The sequence below is a fragment of the Pollicipes pollicipes genome, unplaced genomic scaffold (assembly GCF_011947565.3).
Source record: "Pollicipes pollicipes isolate AB1234 unplaced genomic scaffold, Ppol_2.1 Scaffold_6686;HRSCAF=7923_pilon_pilon_pilon, whole genome shotgun sequence".
Classification (NCBI taxonomy): domain Eukaryota; kingdom Metazoa; phylum Arthropoda; class Thecostraca; order Pollicipedomorpha; family Pollicipedidae; genus Pollicipes; species Pollicipes pollicipes.
In genome coordinates this window covers 33093627-33108850 of record NW_023596921.1, presented here as the reverse complement: position 1 = coordinate 33108850, position 15224 = coordinate 33093627, and the positions used below count along the sequence as shown (strand labels likewise).

The following is a 15224-nucleotide window of genomic DNA, read 5'->3' as shown; positions in this document are numbered from 1 at the left end:
TGAGAGAGAGAGAGAGAGAGAGAGAGAGAGAGAGAGAGAGAGAGCAGGCGTAGCCGCGGCCAACCTCGACCGGAGAGGCGGAAGCGAGGACGGTGCAAAAGGACGGAGAGCGGTGTCAATCGCTGCACGACGGTGCGGGCAGCAAAATACATCGGTGAGAGCGAGGTCGGACAAGAATGGAATGGGATGGGAATCTCGTGAGGAACGCAGCCAGACGAGACTACCAGTAGTAGACGAACATCTGGACCATGCAATTACGTCAACGTGCTACGGTGCAGCAAGAGTCAACATCGGACCGGATGGGCGATTCATCTACGACCGACCGAGCACCAGAAGCACCCAACAGACAGCGTCCGCCATCTACCGTGACCCACACGAACCTGGCTTGTTTCTCGGCCACCGCTAGGCGGTCGGCGTCGGGGTCGTTGGCCAGGATGACCGTGCTGCCGGCGGCGTCTGCCGTGGCCATAGCGAGATTGAGCGCCGACTTGCCCTCCTCTGGGTTGGGGAACGGCACCGTCGGGAACTCTGGGTCCGCCTCCATCTGCTCCACCACAGGGACGAACGGCTGCAACGACCGTAACGACGTCACAAACTAGTAGGTCGAGCAGTGCCGCGTCTGGTCCATGCCCACCAGCACGCCTCCGCCCTCCTTCCCTCATTCCCGCATCACCCTGCATCTTCGCGACCCCACCTTTATCTGGGGTAAACTGTATGCACCAGTCACGAGGGGGCTTAACTTGCTCCCCCAGCGGGAGGTCCGTCCGAGTGCCGAGCGTGTACCCCATGTAAGGGTCACTGTACGGGCGAGTACCGGCGGAGGACTTCAGGTGCATGTAGTTCTGCTCCACCACTACCCACTCTCCTTCCTCCCACTTCCCTGAAATGGTCACTGCTGATCGAAAAAAAAAACTCTAATCCCCACCAATGCTAAACCAGCCCACCCACATGGAAAAACCAAGGACCCATTTCACTAAGGACCAAACACCTGCCTCCAAATTAAATCCCCTCCCCACACCCACCCCAATGTCGCAAGGGTCGGCCCTCTACTGCGGTTCGGCCCGCAGCAGTGAGCCTCCGCCCCAAAGCACAGCCTCTCCCGCCCGCCCCGCCCGCTCCTCGCACGGCCGTCACATCCCCACCCGCCCACCTTGAAGCCGCACGCCTTGAACGCCTCCACCATGTACGGGTGCGAGACGCCGTGCATTGAGGTGACGGTGAAGAGGAGCGGCGAGCCGGCGTGCTGCTCGGGGTGCGGCGCGGCGGCCGTCAGCAGCGCCAGGTACGCCGCCGTCAGCTCGGCGCCCGGGTCGGTGACGCCGCCGACGGCCGACACGTCCCAGGAGCCCGGCCACGGCTCCAGCTGCTCCTCAATCGATCGCTGGATGCCGCGGTCGTGAGGCGGAATGATCTGCGGCACGGGCGGGGCGGGGGTCGCGCAGCTGTCTAGAGAGAGGGGGAGCCAGAGACGGGTGAAGGCGTGGGGGAGCGGTAGCGAGAATAGGGTTCAGGGGAGAGGCATGATCGCCGTACAACGTGATCAGGGATGAGGGCACTACTTGGGCATCGCCATGTAAAGCATAGACAAATTAGACCAGAGGAACCGACACAGCAGCGGGGCTGGAGGAACGTGTTTGTATGTGCGGAAATGACTGGCCTGTGGAGCGTTGTGACGGGGAAAGATATAAGAGTATCGTCATCACCAAGGTCCAGGTGACTCATTGAACCAACTGACTGCGTGGCGGCAATGATGCTGTGGTGCACACACGGGCAGCGCGTTTCTCACATTTGCATTGCTACCCCCTGCACATACGACACGGGAGGCCATCGCAAGCGAGGTCAAACAAGCATCCGCTACTCCTGAGAATAACATACGCGTCGGAGCCGGCCATTTGCCATCAAAAGATAGGGGCTGCCCGCAGCTCATGAACAAGAAGCGGTGACCACTGCGGTCCCTAGCGTCAACCACCTCCGCCCTGCTGCCACGACCCAGCCAGCCCGCCGCCGCTGGGTCCCCATACAGATCCGTGTGTGACGGCACCATCGACAGCCGGGAGGGCCGGCGCTCTAAGCGATCGCCTGAACGTCCCGCTCACAAGCTCAGCTGGTCGGCTGGCCACGCGGCTCACCTGGGCGCCGTTGTCCCAGTAGACCTTGTAGCCATTGTCCTCCTTGGGGTTGTGCGAGGCGGTGACCATGATGCCGGCGGCGGCGCCGAAGTGCTTACAGCCGAACGCCACCCAAGGCGTGGGGCAAATCTTGGAAAACAGCCAGACGCGCACCTTCAGCTGCAGCAGCACGGCCGTCGTCAGCTCGGCGAACCTGCCGGCCGGCCGGCACACACGCTGCCAGGGCACGCCAACACGTGACGCGGGACATCGCACGCCCCCGCGGCGCGCTCTGTCGCGCGGCTGCGCCAGCGCACACTCTGTGGGAACAAACTACGACTACACACTCGGCGCCAGAATACTCAGTGCCAGAACGCACGTCGCCGGAGCGCCCAGCGCCACAGCGGGCTCGCGCCCAGCGATCAAACGGCAGCCCAATATGGGTGTGTTCGTCGAGCGCAACTCGGCTACGCTGGGCGCAGCGCCGTCAACAGGACAGTGTGAGGGCCGGCTCCCCCGCTCCGGCACCGCGGGACCTGAGAGCCACGGCGTCCGAGGGTCGGGCCGGCTGACGTGGGGCCGGCTCCCCCGCTCCGGCACCGCGGGACCTGAGAGCCACGGCGTCCGAGGGTCGGGCCGGCTGACGTGGGGCCGGCTCCCCGCTCCGGCACCGCGGGGCCTGACAGACACGGCGTCCGAGGGTCGAGTCGGCTGGCGTGGGGCCAGCTCCCCGCTCCGGCACCGCGGGGCCTGAGAGCCACGGCGTCCGAGGGTCGGGCCTGCTGGCGTGGGACGGGCGCGACCCGAACCTAATCGGTGGCACCGCACACGCGGCGAGCGCGGTTGCACAACACGCATCCGCCCAGCCTAATCAGCGTCAGCGCCGCCAACAGGCATGGCGCGGCCAGTGCAGATACGGTATGTAAACTGTAAGGGAGGGGGGGGGGGGGGTATAACGGGCGGGGTGAGGAGATTCGCATGTATGTGGCTGCACGGTCACACCGCCCGCGATGGATGGGACGGTCACCCGATAGACCAGGGACGAGTGGAGAGCGGAGGCTTGTGTGGCGTAGCCGCGCTACTCCAGACATGGCTGGGTCAGGGACTAGTTTTGACCCGCAGAAACATTTCAAGCTGCCTTTCCGAAATGATTCTCGGCACACTGAAAGCCAAAGTAGGCCCAGATCATTTCAATTTCAGCGTGTTCATTGGATCTGCATAATACGGCAGGAGACACTCTGCACTGTACTAAAATCATTTTGAAACAAAACTTAACGGAGGCAAATCGAGTTTTGCAAGCACAACATACATCTAGATATTAGCGGGGACGCCATACCGTTTTATTTACAAATGGAGCGAGGCCCGTTGAGATGGACGAGTAAACAACGTACACTGATACTGGTCCAATATACCGTACTGGCATATATCCGATATACGATATAGCATACGCCAATATATACCATACCAATACGGTTCAATATACCATACTGATACTATATACTATCATAAACTGTGATACTGGTACTGATGCTGTACACGATACTGATGCGCTGGTCGATATGTGTGCTACCTGTTCCATGGCCTTTCATCTGACGTAGAGGTTTCAAGTGATAATATTCTATGAGCGTCATGTATCTCCTCTATCCTGTGCTTTTTACGTCATTCTACGCTTTTGAAAATTACCAGCAAAAATGGCCAGCACACTCGCGTCAACAGCGGTAATGTATGATCCTGTATACCCATCACTATATATGCGGTCATATCTACTTATCTAAATCTAGTTATCTTCTTCACGTGCCGGAAAGACCAGTTATCAACAGTGATCCGCAACCTTTCAAAAGCGTCCGATCCGCGTGGATCCAGCTCGGCTGCGTTCCAAGATACCCTCCAAAACGCGCGCTCATTAATGGGTGCCAACGAGGGCAACGCAGTGGCTTCTGGTCAGCATTCCCTCGCGATCCGGTCACACCTGGCGCGGCGACGGGTACGCGCGCGGCGGTCCCCCACTCCTCCCGAAACCACCGGCGCCCGCGCCCGGGCCCCGGTCGGTCATGCAGCACGAACCGGACCGGACCGGACCGGTCGCCTGACTGCGATAGGCCGGGCGGTAGCATGACCGGCGCGCGGCCGGGCTGGTTCGCCAGCCGCCCGGCCGCGACGTCCTCGCGGCGGCGGACGCTCGGCAGACACCCGTCGGCCACGTGGCCGCCGCTCTCCGACGCGACTGGACTCTGTCCGACGCAGAATGCCAAGGCCACACCGGCTCCATGAACGTCCGCTTGTTTATCGGAAAGTAGCTCCAGCAGCCGCATACTTCTCTGGAATCGTTCTCCACTCAGGGCGGAAGCCATCCAGAGGTCAGGGCGCCCGTATACAGGGCATTGTTTGTAAACACGCAATGGCCGAGTAGCAATTAAGATCATGGGAAAAGGAAGCGCGGCCGTTAAGAACACACAGGCATGGCATCACTGCACTTAACTAGCAGTTGGCTTAATGACCGCTCACGGCGTGTCGTGAACCGTGAAACGACAATTCCGGTCACGTGCAGTGTGCTGCAGGGAATTTTTCGCGCCGATCTTATTTTTACTGCTCACAACCTGTCTCTTCGTATCCCTTGTGGTTACTCAGCATGCGTGCAGAAAACCGTCATCTTTCTGACGAGAACATTCTGGTTAATGTTCGTGGCTATCGTATTAGGGCAGAGAAAACGTTGAGCATCGCGACTGACTGGCTGGCACGCAGAATCATCCAAAAATAAACCCTTGTGAGACTGACCATTTCGTAAAATTGTCTAGGTTCCATAGTCGTTGGGGCTTTGCGGTCCACTCGGCAGTTTGGACTACATGGCATCGACTGCCTCTCACTCCGACAGGAAGTGCGAGCGCCGTGGGAATCGAACCCCCGCCTCTGGCTTCCCGGACGCGTCTCCAGGGTTAACTTGATGAAAAACTCAGCCCGCTCTGGACTGGTAAACAAAAAATACGCCCTCCGCCTCCGCTTGAAACCAAAATTGAGAGCGTCAGGTGTTTGCCACTCCTAGGCCGGGTTATGACATGACAATGACCTCGTGAAATTTTGACACCGGTGTCACTCGAAACGAAAAGGATTATCATCGAAAGGCTTCTTCATCTCTAAGTTAGATACCGCCCAACAGTGTAATGCGGTTTCTCCCCGACAAAAGTGCAATCCACAAAGCACTAAGCTTTGGCGCCAGAATCCTCCCTGGGGTCACGCGATCACAGCATCCATATCCCGCCCTCGAAGCACTCCGATGGCTCGAAGCACACAGGCTCGTAACCGAGCGAGACTGACCAGCTCTGCACCACCTGCTAATTTGGCCGGCCGCACCGGAGAACGTGCGTGCTCTCGCGGCGCTGAGATCTGACTGCAAGACTGACCAGCTCTGCCACCACCTGACTAAGTTGGCCCGCCGCGCCGGAGAAGAATGTGCGTGCTCTCGCGGCGCTGAGATCTGACTGCAAGACTGACCAGCTCTGCACCACCTGCTAAGTTGGCCGGCCGAACCGGAGAATGTGCGTGCTCTCGCGGCGCTGAGATCTGACTGCAAGACTGACCAGCTCTGCACCACCTGCTAAGTTGGCCGGCCGCACCGGAGAACGTGCGTGCTCTCGCGGCGCTGAGATCTGACTGCAAGACTGACCAGCTCTGCACCACCTGCTAAGTTGGCCGGCCGAACCGGAGAATGTGCGTGCTCTCGCGGCGCTGAGATCTGACTGCAAGACTGACCAGCTCTGCACCACCTGCTAAGTTGGCCGGCCGAACCGGAGAATGTGCGTGCTCTCGCGGCGCTGAGATCTTATTGCAAGATTGATCAGCTATGTTGGCGGCCTGTCCCTCCCCATGGGCACGCCGCGCCAGGGCCTGTGGGAAATCGGTGGGCGGCAGTCGGACGTCCGTCCGGACCGTTTCCCTGCCTCCATTTCCTAAGCGTCATATTGTCTACGTTTTCGTTTAATTCGTTTGAGCTGCAAGTTTTCTCGGCATTTTTCTTTGGTAGCAATATATATATATATATATATATATATATATATATATATATATATATATATATATATATATATATATATATATATATATATATATATATATTATACATATTAGCAGCTTACATCCACCCTAATCATTTCGGCATTTGTACGCAAAAGAATGAAACAGGACAGGTATTTCCTACTGACCCGATTTGTGTGCCTGTGATTACCTGTAACGACAAAAAAAAATATCATGAGTCACAATGGAGAGATTTTACGGACAAATATACATAGCTGAAATAAAAATAAGCACCAGGTCAGTTCTACGCAACAAAGCAAGAGATTCGGTGTAGTGCGCCAGCAGAAACTGCCTGCGACTGGTTACTAGCCCCTCCCCCTCCCTCATCTGGCGTTTCAGAAGGTATGGGAACGCAAAAAAAAATCGGTCGGCAATCGATAGCCTTCATTAATCTCACGTAAGGTTATGTCGATTTCTACCGCGCGGTCGATGACGTATCAGGTGCCTTTAGTCACCCAAGTTTGGAAGGATATCCGGCCCTAGTACCTACAATAGTCACCGCAAAGTTCCGTATTGGTCACGAAACCAAAGACTGCCCTTGTGTTTCCGACTAATACCAAATGTTCACAAACGTGAGGGTCTCGAGGATATGACAAGCTAAGGTTGCTGCCTCACTGAAGACTGTCTTTCTACTCTTTCGGTTCACATGGCATACAGCGGTAAATATATTGAAAATATATCAGGCACGCCGCATCCGCACTCCATACCCATGCCATATCACCATCGGCACCACAAATAATGTTTACCTCCAGTAAAGTGACTTTACATGCCATCAACACCATGCTTCAGAAACTCGGAGAATCTCTTACACCCCACAAGCGGTCGTGGGATAAACTGATCATCATCTGATCGTTTCAGTGTACTCCGATTGGTATTGCCTTGAAGTGTAACGTTATTCGACAAAAGAATGTTTCCGTCCCTTTTAATAGCAACTGCGCTCAGGCCAGACGCTTCATGCGAGGAAAGCTACGCCGTTCGTGGCCAGGTCCGAGCCAGAACGTGACGAATCGATCATAACCATCTGCAGTTACACCATGATTTCAACGGCGCTCCAGGAGCACTGCAAAGGGATGCCGCTGGTTTCGAGGAGCGTTATCGCAGCTACGCGTCAGTAGGAAGTGGACCTCGTCTCTGCGGTTGACCCCGCCCGCTCTCTCGTCACGCTTCGGAGCTGTTCTCCGGCGCCGGCGTCGCCTCTCGACCCCGATCCGGTAGTTGCATCACCGACCAGCGGTCCGGCCGCGGCCAGACGCTGGTGCAATCGGTACCGAGCCGGCCCGCCAGCTTGGTCGATAGCGACGGTCGATAGCCGCCCGCCTCCGGGAGCACCGCCGCCCCGCCGGGAGCTCGGGGTACGTCCGGACGTCTGGCAGGGTTCGGATGGGACGCGAGCTGCCCCGACAGGCGCGTAGGGTCTCCGTCCGCCCGCGGGCGAGCGCAGCCACCTCGGCAGCGTCGGCCGGACCACGCAGCCGTTCACACTCCGCAGAGCAGCGTGGCATGAGCGCCCAGCAGCACAGCCACGTCAGGTCCCATCGCCCGTGCGGGCGTGGCATGTGGCGCCAACAGGCGTGTCGTGGTCACGACCCGGGGCATGTTTAGCCAGCCGCTCCGCCGTAGGCCAGCGGCCGTGCGGACGCCATCCGAAGTTGACCCCCGCATGTGCCGACCATGCCCGTAACGAAAACTGCCTTCATGCTGCGGCGACGCAGCTGTGCTGATACTTATCAGCCACCGTGATAGCGGCCCGTCCATGCATGATCCTGACCCGTCCTGACGACCTGCAGCACCGACAGAACACAGACCTTTTGTCATGGTGACCGATGACCAGGAACCACTTCTTGCCGGGGTAACCCTGTCACCTGCCCGCATGTGCTGTGGCGACCGGCCCACGACGGATGCGCTGTGACAACTGCGCTCCCAACTCCCTCCCGTTTCCGCAGCCGGCTACCGCCACTGACCTCCCCTGTGGTAGCGGCCGTCGTAGCCCACCACCACCCCCCGCCCGGCCGCGTCCGGCGACCACCACTGACCTCCTGATGTGGTAGCGGCCGTCGTAGCCCACCACCACGCCCTGCCCGGCCGCGCCTGGAGACCATGACTGACCTCCTGCTGTGGTAGCGGCCGTCGTAGCCCACCACCACACCCCGGCCGGCCGCGTCCGGCACCGTCTGCAGCAGGTAGCGCGCCAGGCCCTGCGTCGTCTGCACAATCACCAGGTCGTTCATGCAGCCGTAGCCGGCGCCCATGCGGCCGCGCAGTCCTGCCGTGCCGAACGTCATCCGCTGCAGCAGCAGCTTGCGCAGCTGTGCCCAGTCCTCAGCCTGATGCAGCTGGCTGATCTCGGCGTGGGTCTCTTCGTTCTGAGTGTGAGGGATGGGAAGAAGAGCCATGGTTGTCACCATTCTGTCACATGGGGAGTATGTTATCATCTAAGGGAAGGGACAGCGGTGAAATGATGTCCCATGGGGTCATTCACAAGGTACAAACAATGGCTACAATTGCCATAGTTTGGCCCTAGTAAGGTAGTGTGCTATGCTGTGGTAAGACTGCCAATGCCTGTGCCCACTCCCTAGCTTGTTGCAGTCTGCTGATCTCTGCCTGGGTCACCTCACTTGAAGGGGGAGGGGATATGGGCAGACATGCCATAATTTACCACCTTAGAGGCCAACTGATCATCAAGGTGACAATGAAAATGGTAACATGATACATTATGGGGGCCAATGAGACAGATATAATGTCCATGGTTGTCATGGTTAGACTCACAATGGCTATGGGAAGATACAAAATCCATTTGGGAGTTGCACAGTTCAGGCACAGTGCAAAGCAGAAACGTAAATTGAGATTAACGTCAGCTGTTATGTGAGGATGGTGCACTCCTTTTGCACCTTTCTTAGCCATACCAGCTTGGAATGTTGATTCTTTGTGGATGATTATAGAACCAAAGCCTTGTGCAATGCCAGCATGAACAATATAACAATATTCCACAGCTTTATAACTAATCTGCCAGCTTGATATATTTCTCATGGACCACAAAACATCAGGTCAATGTTTTCTTAAGCCAATTATTAGCTAGAGAGCCTTCCATTTACTTGAAAAAAGACAAACAGGGATGGAAATTACAATACCTTATCCCATGACAGCCATTCATTGATCTTGGCATTGAGTGCAGGATCAGCTGCTTGTGCCATCTTAAAACAAAATGCACTGCTGTTATTCAAGTAACACAAATACCACCAGGGCTGGAGACTGCTGTACCACATTTCTGATCCAGGTAAATGTATCACTATAATGAAAGGTGAAGTATCACTGCAATATGCTTGCTCCCTGCATTCTTGTAAGCTACCCATTGGGATCATGCAATGAAGACAGTAAAATACCTACATCAGGCATGAAGGGAAGAAACTTTTTGATCCAATGCTTACATATCAGCACAAGCTTTAGAAAACACAGGCGCCTATACAGTGTAAGAAACACAGCAAGCCCGTTGGAACATCACAATCAGAGTATACACATTATCATTTTCATTCAATGAATGGCTCAAATCATTCCCCTGCCATCTCACTGTAAAGAACTATGCTTGTTATACGATTCTCAATCAAGCACACTCTATAAAACTCCACGTCTATGATAAAAACTAACATATTCTTCTAGCAAGCTTCTTAACAGGTCCGCTGAAGTGTCACGGATTGTTCACGATATACTACTCACAGTGCCCGACTACCAGAACGCCACTGATGATGAAAGAAGACGCTGGCAGTAGATGCCCTTTCCCGAGCGACAGTGCCGCGCCCCTGGTCGCGCCTCACCACGGCGCGACTCTCCGTGAACCACTGGCCTCTCGAGGACACACTCCTCACATATCCGCGCACGCGCCAGAGTACCAGTTTCGAATCATGATGCGCGCACAGATGACCGGCTGACCTTGAGTACAGACAGAGCCAGCCCTGAGGCATCTGTTTTATATTGCCTACCGTGAGCTGCTACACTGCCAAAACAGCACCGTGTGCCAATGATGTGCAATATCACGCGTGCAGTAGATGTATTTACCCTGGCTGTGGACGGTGCACTGGGGCCGAGGTGAAGCCCTGTATCTCTTTGGGGGGGGGGGGGGGGGGGGGGCCTAGATCCCCAAGGTTGAGCTGGGCCATCCAATGTCACCCTCCTATAAGGTCCAGTTTGCCTCACATTCGTATTCGAATTCAGTACCGATTTCATGGTTTCAAAAGCAGTTTACCGAGGCCAGACCCAGTGATTTATGCAAGAATCTGCAACCCTTTTTTCCAGGCCACCAACTTTGAATCGTGAATTTGGTGTCCTATAATTCCTTCGTTTATCACCGAACCCTTTTCAAGTGGATATTATATTGATCCGTTTGATGTCCCCTTTTGTCACATCTAAAAAACAAAACTCACGCCCAAGGTTAACATGCTCCCGCATGGGCGGTTGGATACCATTCATTCGAGTGGGAGGTCAATTTGACACCCCTGAGATCTCAGGAGCTAAGCGAGCTAGAGACACCAAATTTACAGGGTGTGTTGATCTGTACGTGAACTCACTTAGGGCCAAAGTCTGATGCTCCTAGGTCATGACTTTTGGGTCAAATAAGGTAAAATAAGGTCAAATTCCCGGTTGGTCTCCAAAGGGCCCGCTGGCACCTAGATAATTGTTCTAAGCAAAAAGTCACGTCCTCACCTAAGGTCAGTGACCTCGTTTTACAAGACTGCTCTGAGTTTTGCATTTGGATAAGCGACAAATATTATGCTAGGCCGTATGTTCCCAAAAACATGTGTCATGGGTGATTCAAGGTTAGTGACCTATTCTGACCTTAAGGAAGTCTAAGGAAGGTGAACAATGCAGGTCCTGTCATCAATGAATTCAAAATGAGCACCAGAAACAATCCATACAGCAAGGCATGCAGTAATAAAACAGGTTTATTTTGACCCTGGCTGACCTTCGTACCTGACCTTAGATTAATGTTATTTGCTTATTCAATTGTTGTGTTTCCTAAGAAAGTATATCAGAGATGCATGGCTTTGTCTAACACTCTGTTGTTGGATCAGATTGAACTATTCCATAGATGTCAGCCGATCCGCTATTTCATTGCCTACAGCTGTACAAAATTTGGTGCAGTTACGCCGCGCCGTTCGGAAACCATGCCGAAAAGCCTTCGGGGGTCAAGTTGCCCCTAGCCGAACGCGTGTTAAGGGTCAAGTTCACACAAAACTGCATGTTGTGACATTCTGTCACTTGTGAAGAAAATGTGCCAAAAATCTGGAATATTGATGCTCGTGATGTCCTTTCCGTGACATCCGTAAGAAACAGATTTCAAAGTCATCTGGCAAGGTCATAGAAAGCGCAGCACTTGAGCATTTATTCCTTCACAAACATAGGGGATATAAGGTATAAAAAGAATGCTTGAGATAATCCCTTTCGTCATACCCGCCTTGGCCATCCCTTCGTCACACCTTTTGCTAGGTTATCTAGCAAAGACCTGCGAAAAAAACTCAAGGTTATGGGTAAGGTTGCACAAAGCGCAGTACCCTTACATAAATTCGGCGCCCAAATAAATCAAACAAAATGGATGCGATAATGATGGTCGTGGTTTCCTTTTTCGTGATGGAATAATGAAGGTCAAATGTCGAGATCACAAAAGCGTTAACACGCGCCCGGGTGGCCGGACAGATACCCTTCGCTCGGGTGGGGGGTCATGTTGAGCTACCTCCCCCTCAGATCTCTGGAACTAAGAGAGCTAGAGACACCAAATTTACAGGGTGTGTTGACATGTACGTGGACTCACTTAGGTCAAAGTTTGAAGTTCTTAGGTCATGACTTTCGTTTCAAATAGCGTCAAACAAGGTCAAATTTCAGGATGGTCTCCAAAGTGTCCCCTGAACATAGATAATGGTTTCTAAGCAGAAGGTCACATACTCAGTTAAGGTCGGAGACCTTTTTGACCTTTTAAAGGGTATGGTGACCGAAATCATGCAGACTGCTCTGAGTTTTGTATTTGAATAAGCGACAAAGATTACGCTAGGCAGTATGTTTTTAGAAACAAAATGTTGACCTGGGCCATTTCAGGTCAATGATCTACTCTGATCTCTAAGAAGCCCATGGAAGATATATGATGCGGTTCCTGCTCGACAAATTCGAAATGAGCGCCAGAAAATATCCCATACAGCAAGCCCTAGAGTAATGAAACAGGCTGGCTGTTGACCTTGGTCCTGACCTTTATACCTGACCTCAAGTCAGCGTAACTTGTTCCTTCAATATTTGTGTTGCCTAAGAAAGCATATCAGATTTGCATGGCTTTGCGTTACACTTCGTTGTTGCATCAGATTGAGCAATTCCCTGGAAATTGACTATGCTGAAATATTGGCCTGACTTTGACCTGCCATAGGTCAGCGACTTTCCAAGGCACATCCAAATTGTTGATGCCAAACAATTTTCTATTCAATTGTATACAGCTATGCAAAATTTGACGCGGTGTCGCCGCGCCGTTCGGAAACTATTCTGGAAAAACTATCGTGGGGGCAATTTGACCCCCCCGAGTGCGTGTTAACTTAGCATTTATCCATTTTATCAACACACACCATAAATGGGAAGAATATCGATGATAATCAGGCCCTGCTTTTTTCGAACCAGCAAAATTTTTCTCTCAAGATCAAAGGTCAAGGTGGTACAAAGTACCGTTCTCTGGGTTTTTCAGAAATATAACAAAATGGGTATCAGTGTTCGCGTTGTCCACTTTTTACATCTAGAAATGGCCCATTTTAAGATAAAGGTTAAGGTCGCGAAAAAGTGGTACTCTGCCATTTCTAACCAAAGAAAGGCAGCAAAAAATGATGTCGTATTGATACTCGTGGTATTTGTTTTTGTCACATATTATAAAAAACACCTTATAAGGGCAAAGGTCAAAGTCACTAAAATCGGTACGCTGACGTGTATTCATTTGTTTAAGAATAAAACAAAAATGTATCACATTGATCACCATCACGTCTGCTTTCTTCACGCTTAAAAGGCCAACTCCAAAGACCTAAGGTCATTGTCACAAAAATGACGTAACCTGCCATTTACTGTATAACTTGAGGAATGCGTGAAAAATAGTGTCGTATTGAAGGTCATGATGTCTGCTTTTTATCACACCTGAAAAACTGAGTGAGGGTCCAAATTCAAGGCCACACAGACGCAGCACGCTGGAATGTATTCGTGTACTTAATACGGTCTCCTAGAATTGCCGACTTTGGATGTAAAGCAACCCCCTGTGAGGAGGAATTTTTCACTCCTTTTCCCCATATTTTATGTGAATTTTTCACTCTTGCCTGACATTGTCTAATCGCACATGCTAGAGCCCTGTTTCCGTTTCTGATGTTTTCAGATGTCTTCCAAAACCGAGCTCACTTGAAAACACCAAAGCATAAACGAGGCCCCACAGAACCTGGACATCTATGGCTATGTCCTGCCTCACCTACATCTGAATCATGCTTATGTATGCACAGAACAAGGGTGCCAGGTACCTCCAAGCCCAAGAACCCCAGCAGCTTCAGCCGCTTGCACGCATTAAGCTTGGTTTGTTTACAAAATGCATCACACTCGGCAGCTGTGTGCCAAATGAAAGGTTTTCATGCATCCCCAATTTTTTGGTCTCACCGCCACACCACGAAAGCAGAGCCTGGCGCATATACCAGCAAGGCTTGGTAGAGGATTTCACCCCACGTATTTCTTTTTCCCCGAGGAAACTTGACCATTTAATTGCATCACTCCCGGAAATGCAGGAGTGAAAAATTAAAGGAATGTCTTCTGGATTTAATTTACAAGATGGATATCATCATTTGAGCGCTTTTGTTAACAGGTTTCAAGTCAAATCAGCTGATTACAAAATTTTGCCAGAAAAGTACTAGTCTTTATATTTATTTAAGTACTCTTGTTTTTTCTTGGTTTCGGGGGGAGGGGGGGGGGAGTGAGATGACTCTGTCTGCCAGCAGACCATGGAAAAGGTACTGTGTGTGTGTGGTGTAAGTGTGGCGTAATAAGGAGTTACAGCCGTCAAGTTGACATGATTTTGTTGTATTGCGTAAGTAAACGAATAAATGCCAGGGTTACCGCGTCTCCTGGCCGTGCGGCGTCGGCCCTGCAGCTGTAACACTAAGTGGTGGCCAATGAGCAAACGAAAGAAATGACGCATTTTGTTGCAGATGGCTGGTGAACTAGGTAAATCGGTATGCATGTTTAATGTAGTGCAAAAGTAAACCAAATGCAACCTCAATCTGAAAAGTGTGGGGCGGGGCGTTAGTAAACATTGCTGGCCCCATCTTGAAAAGTGGGGGGCGTTCATGGCCCCACTGCCCCCCCCCCCCCCCCCTGTTCCTACATCCATGGTATAGACGGATTGTGTTAACACAAACATTTCGTGTGCGTACTTTATACCATGTAAATATTTGCCTACCAGGTTTTGCGAGCAAATTTTCGCGTGCGCACTTTTGCCATACAAAATTCACACCGTACGCAAATATGTTTACGAAAAGCTGGGTACCCTCTTCATGCATGCATACTTGTTCACTCTAATATGTATACTTCGTCCTGAAACCCGGGGCAGCATCGCTGGCACCTGGTGGCTGGCTCAGGCAGCATTAGTTGTGTAGAGGTCACCCCTGTCGCACACCTCTCCAAATCTCCCTCCGACCACTTTAATCATTCGTGGCGGAAGCTCAGCAGCAGACAGGTGTCCAGGAAGTCTCGCGAAATCCTTTGCGAAGAGTGGGGCTTACCACGCGGCGGTTCAACGGTCAGTGCACGCGGTGGGTCGGCCTTGAACGCTGACTTCTCCCTAGTGTTGGACCATTATTTTGTCATTACAGAAAATTGACCGCGACGCATGAATTGAAGAGAGGATTGGGACGGAGCACTGGAATAACGGATGGAATCATTTCTCGGACCAAGGCTGTCGTCTAGTACATGCACAACCTTTCGGCCAGTACAATAGTCATAAAAATACCTGATCACGAGCGGACAATCAGCTGGCCAGAACGCATGTGCATGCGTGTGACA

The 15224-nt window shown here is 52.6% G+C and overlaps 1 protein-coding gene across 1 annotated transcript; it reads right to left on the bottom strand.

Moving 5' to 3' along the window:
* Positions 1 to 380: 380 nt before the first annotated feature.
* Positions 381 to 10039, bottom strand: LOC119107865 (phosphoglucomutase-2; the record flags this gene model as incomplete). Its single annotated transcript, XM_037231430.1, is given in 6 exon segments — positions 381 to 568; positions 1151 to 1411; positions 2130 to 2322; positions 8283 to 8539; positions 9305 to 9367; positions 9888 to 10039. Coding segments are annotated over 5 exon segments (962 nt in total), but the record flags the coding sequence as incomplete, so codon positions are not given.
* Between the last annotated feature and the right edge of the window lie 5185 nt (positions 10040 to 15224).